Source organism: Myotis davidii, unplaced genomic scaffold (genome assembly GCF_000327345.1).
Source record: "Myotis davidii unplaced genomic scaffold, ASM32734v1 scaffold663, whole genome shotgun sequence".
In the NCBI taxonomy this organism is placed as follows: Eukaryota; Metazoa; Chordata; class Mammalia; order Chiroptera; family Vespertilionidae; genus Myotis; species Myotis davidii.
Genome location: NW_006295816.1, coordinates 372,516 through 375,642, shown reverse-complemented (window position 1 = coordinate 375,642; position 3,127 = coordinate 372,516). Strand labels below are relative to the sequence as shown.

The 3,127-nt window shown below is 56.7% G+C and overlaps 1 protein-coding gene across 1 annotated transcript in view; it reads left to right on the top strand.

Annotated features, from left to right (window-relative positions):
- KIF9 (kinesin family member 9) overlaps positions 1 to 3,127 on the top strand; it is a 52,699-nt gene that overhangs the window by 12,404 nt on the left and 37,168 nt on the right. Inside the window, exons 9-10 of the mRNA XM_006770426.2 lie at positions 1,830 to 1,977; positions 3,045 to 3,109. Coding sequence (XP_006770489.2) covers positions 1,830 to 1,977; positions 3,045 to 3,109 — 213 coding nt within the window. The remainder of the gene's footprint in view (positions 1 to 1,829; positions 1,978 to 3,044; positions 3,110 to 3,127) is intronic.

The window sequence follows — 3,127 nt, the reverse complement described above, 5'->3', positions numbered from 1 at the left end:
GGGAGGGGGGGCTGGGGGGCTGTGTCTCATGGGGGCTGCCCCTCGTGGTGAGCACAGTCCCGAAGGAGACATAGTAGAGCAGTGGTCGCCAACCAGAGGTGGTCTCTGAGGCCCGAGAGGTTGGGACCTGGTCCGTGGGGTCTGAGAGGTTGGGACCTGGTCTCTGAGGCCCGAGAGGTTGGGACCTGGTCTCTGAGGCCCGAGAGGTTGGGACCTGGTCCGTGGGGTCTGAGAGGTTGGGACCTGGTCTCTGAGGCCCGAGAGTGGGGGACCTGGTCTCTGAGGCCCGAGAGGTTGGGACCTGGTCCGTGGGGTCTGAGAGGTTGGGACCTGGTCCGTGCGGTCTGAGAGGTTGGGACCTGGTCTCTGAGGCCCGAGAGGTTGGGACCTGGTCCGTGAGGCCCAAGAGGTTGGGACCTGGTCCGTGGGGTCTGAGAGGTTGGGACCTGGTCTGTGAGGCCGGAGAGGTTGGCAACGGCTACAGTAGAGCAGGTGGGCTTGACCCTGCGGAGCTGGAGCAACAGAGGCAGTTCCTCCCCAACAGGCTTTTGTAAAGTTGAAATGAGATCATAGCCTCTAAGTTCTTTTATAAAAAAATATATATTTATTGATTTCAGAGAGGAAGGGAGAGGGAGAGAGAGATAGAAAGATCAATGATGAGAGAGAATCATTGATTGGCTGCCTCCTGCATGTCCCCCATTGGGGATCGAGCCTGCAACCTGGGCATGTGCCCTGGACCAGAATCGAACCCGGGACCTTCAGCCCACAGGCCGACACTCTATCCACTGAGCCACACCAGCCAGGGTGTAGCCTCTGAATTCTTGACAAGGAGCCTGGCTCTCAGCAAGTGATTAGCTTTTCTCGGTGTGAGTGTGAGCGTGAGCGTGAGCGCGAGCGCGAGTCTGAGTGCGAGTGCGAGTCTGAGTGTGAGTGCGAGTGCGAGTGTGTGAGTGTGAGTCTGAGTATGAGTGCGAGTGTGAGTGTGAGTGCGAGTGTGTGAGTGCGAGTCTGAGTGTGAGTGTGAGTGCGAGTCTGAGTGTGAATGCGAGTCTGAGTGTGAGTGCGAGTGCGAGTGCGAGTGCTCACAGGAGTGTTTGCATGAGTGTTTCATCTGAAATATTTATATGAATGTGAGTATTGGCATACGCAGTCACTAGAGCACACAGCTGCCACTAATATAAAATACCGAATGTCGACCGTGATTGACAAGTTAAAAAAAAAAAGCTGCTTAGCCTGAGGGCAGTAGGATTGGTCTCCATTCCAGCTCTATGGTAGGGAGACTCCGGCTTCGACCCTCTCTGATGGTGGTTTGGACAGTAAGCTCTCCCCTCCCCAAAACTTAGCATCGTGGCCAACTGGCCAGGTGGTGTGTGTTAAAGTCTTTTTCACTCGCGTATATGAAGGAGTATTGTGATTAGCTGGTTAAAATTCTAATTTGAAACATTGTAAATTAACATATGCAACTTCAAAAGGTACGTTAAAATGTCCAAGTGGAAAAATACATGAAAAAAAAAGTTACCGTCAACAAAAAGCATCCGCCAGTGCATTGGGATGAGCATTCTCTGTGCGTTCGTGTCAGTGTTCCTATCTGTGTAAATACCCGCAGGCTTATCTGCTCAGGTGGCTGCACAAACGCCCATATGCACACGCACGCTGTGTGGGTTTTCAGTGAGTTCTTACGTGAGTGTCCACGTGGTGGTCACTTTCGCCAGCACCACGGGTGCTTGTGTGAGGGATCCGCGGCGTGTGGGCCACGGCCCGACCCCGAGGGAGGCTCTGGGTGGGGCCGCCTCTCCCTGGGTCTGACGCGGAACGCCTCTGGTTTGCAGTCCGAGGGCCGAGTCCTGAAGGAAGCCACCTACATCAACAAGTCGCTGTCCTTCCTGGAGCAGGCCATCATCGCCCTCGGGGACCAGAAGCGGGAGCACATCCCCTTCCGGCAGTGCAAGCTCACCCACGCCCTCAAGGACTCGCTAGGTGAGGGCCCGCTGGTGCAGGGGCGGGAGAGGGAGATAGAAACATCAGTGATGAGAGAGAATCGTGGGCCGGCTGCCTCCTGCACGCCCCCCACTGGGGGTGGAGCCCGCAACCTGGGCCTGGGCCCTGACCAGGAATCGAACCTGGGATCCTTCAGTCCCCAGGCTGACGCTCTGTCCTCTGAGCCACACCGGCCAGGGCTGGCCGATCTGCTGCTGTGATCATGGAATGGCCCCTTCCGGGTGGCATGAGCCTCGTGCAGCCTTTTCACAGAGCCACACCTAGTGCCTCTCCGTTCACCTGCAGCACGTCACGCTGTTCACTCCCAGAAGCCGGCCTAAGCTTGGCCTCTCCTGGGAACAGCTCCTCATCCCGCTCACCCCTAAACCCGCTGGCAGAGCCTTCGTCACCGCCAAGGCCCAGTGTGGCCTCGCCCAGGACGTCCTTCCTTCCCCCACAGACTCCCCGACGGGGGTGAGGGCAGTGTCTTGTCAGCCCTGTGTCCCCAGGTTTTGTGTTGGGCCTAACGACACAGTCATTGGTGTCTGGTTATTTTATATACATATATATATATATATTTTATTGATTTCAGAGAGGAAGGGAGAAGGAGAGATAGAGATAGAAACATCAATGATGAGAGAGAACCATCCATTGGCTGCCTCCTGCATGCCCCCTACTGGGGACTGAACCCACAAACCCAGGCATGCGCCCTTGACTGGAATCGAACCTGGGACCCTTCAGTCCCCGGGCTGACGCTCTATCCACTGAGCCAAACCAGCCAGAGCGATGTCTGGTGATTAACTGAGTGTGACTATGAGCAAACCCTGCCCCTGCCCCTCCCGGCCTTACGCCATCTCTCCGCTGCTGGTCCCCACCCTCGTGACCTCATCTACACCAAATTACCTCCTCAAAGCCCCTCCTCCAAACACCACCACCTGGGAGCTGAGACTCTCACATGGGATGTGGAGGGCACACACGCATTCTGTTCATAACCGGCCCCCCAGCCTCAAAGGAATCCCGGCAGCAAACCCGCACGTTCACGGGCTTGCATGTCCCGCCTCCCGCAGGGGGGAACTGCAACATGGTCCTGGTGGCGAACATCTACGGAGAAGCCGCCCAGCTGGACGAGACGGTAGGTGCGCCGCCGGTG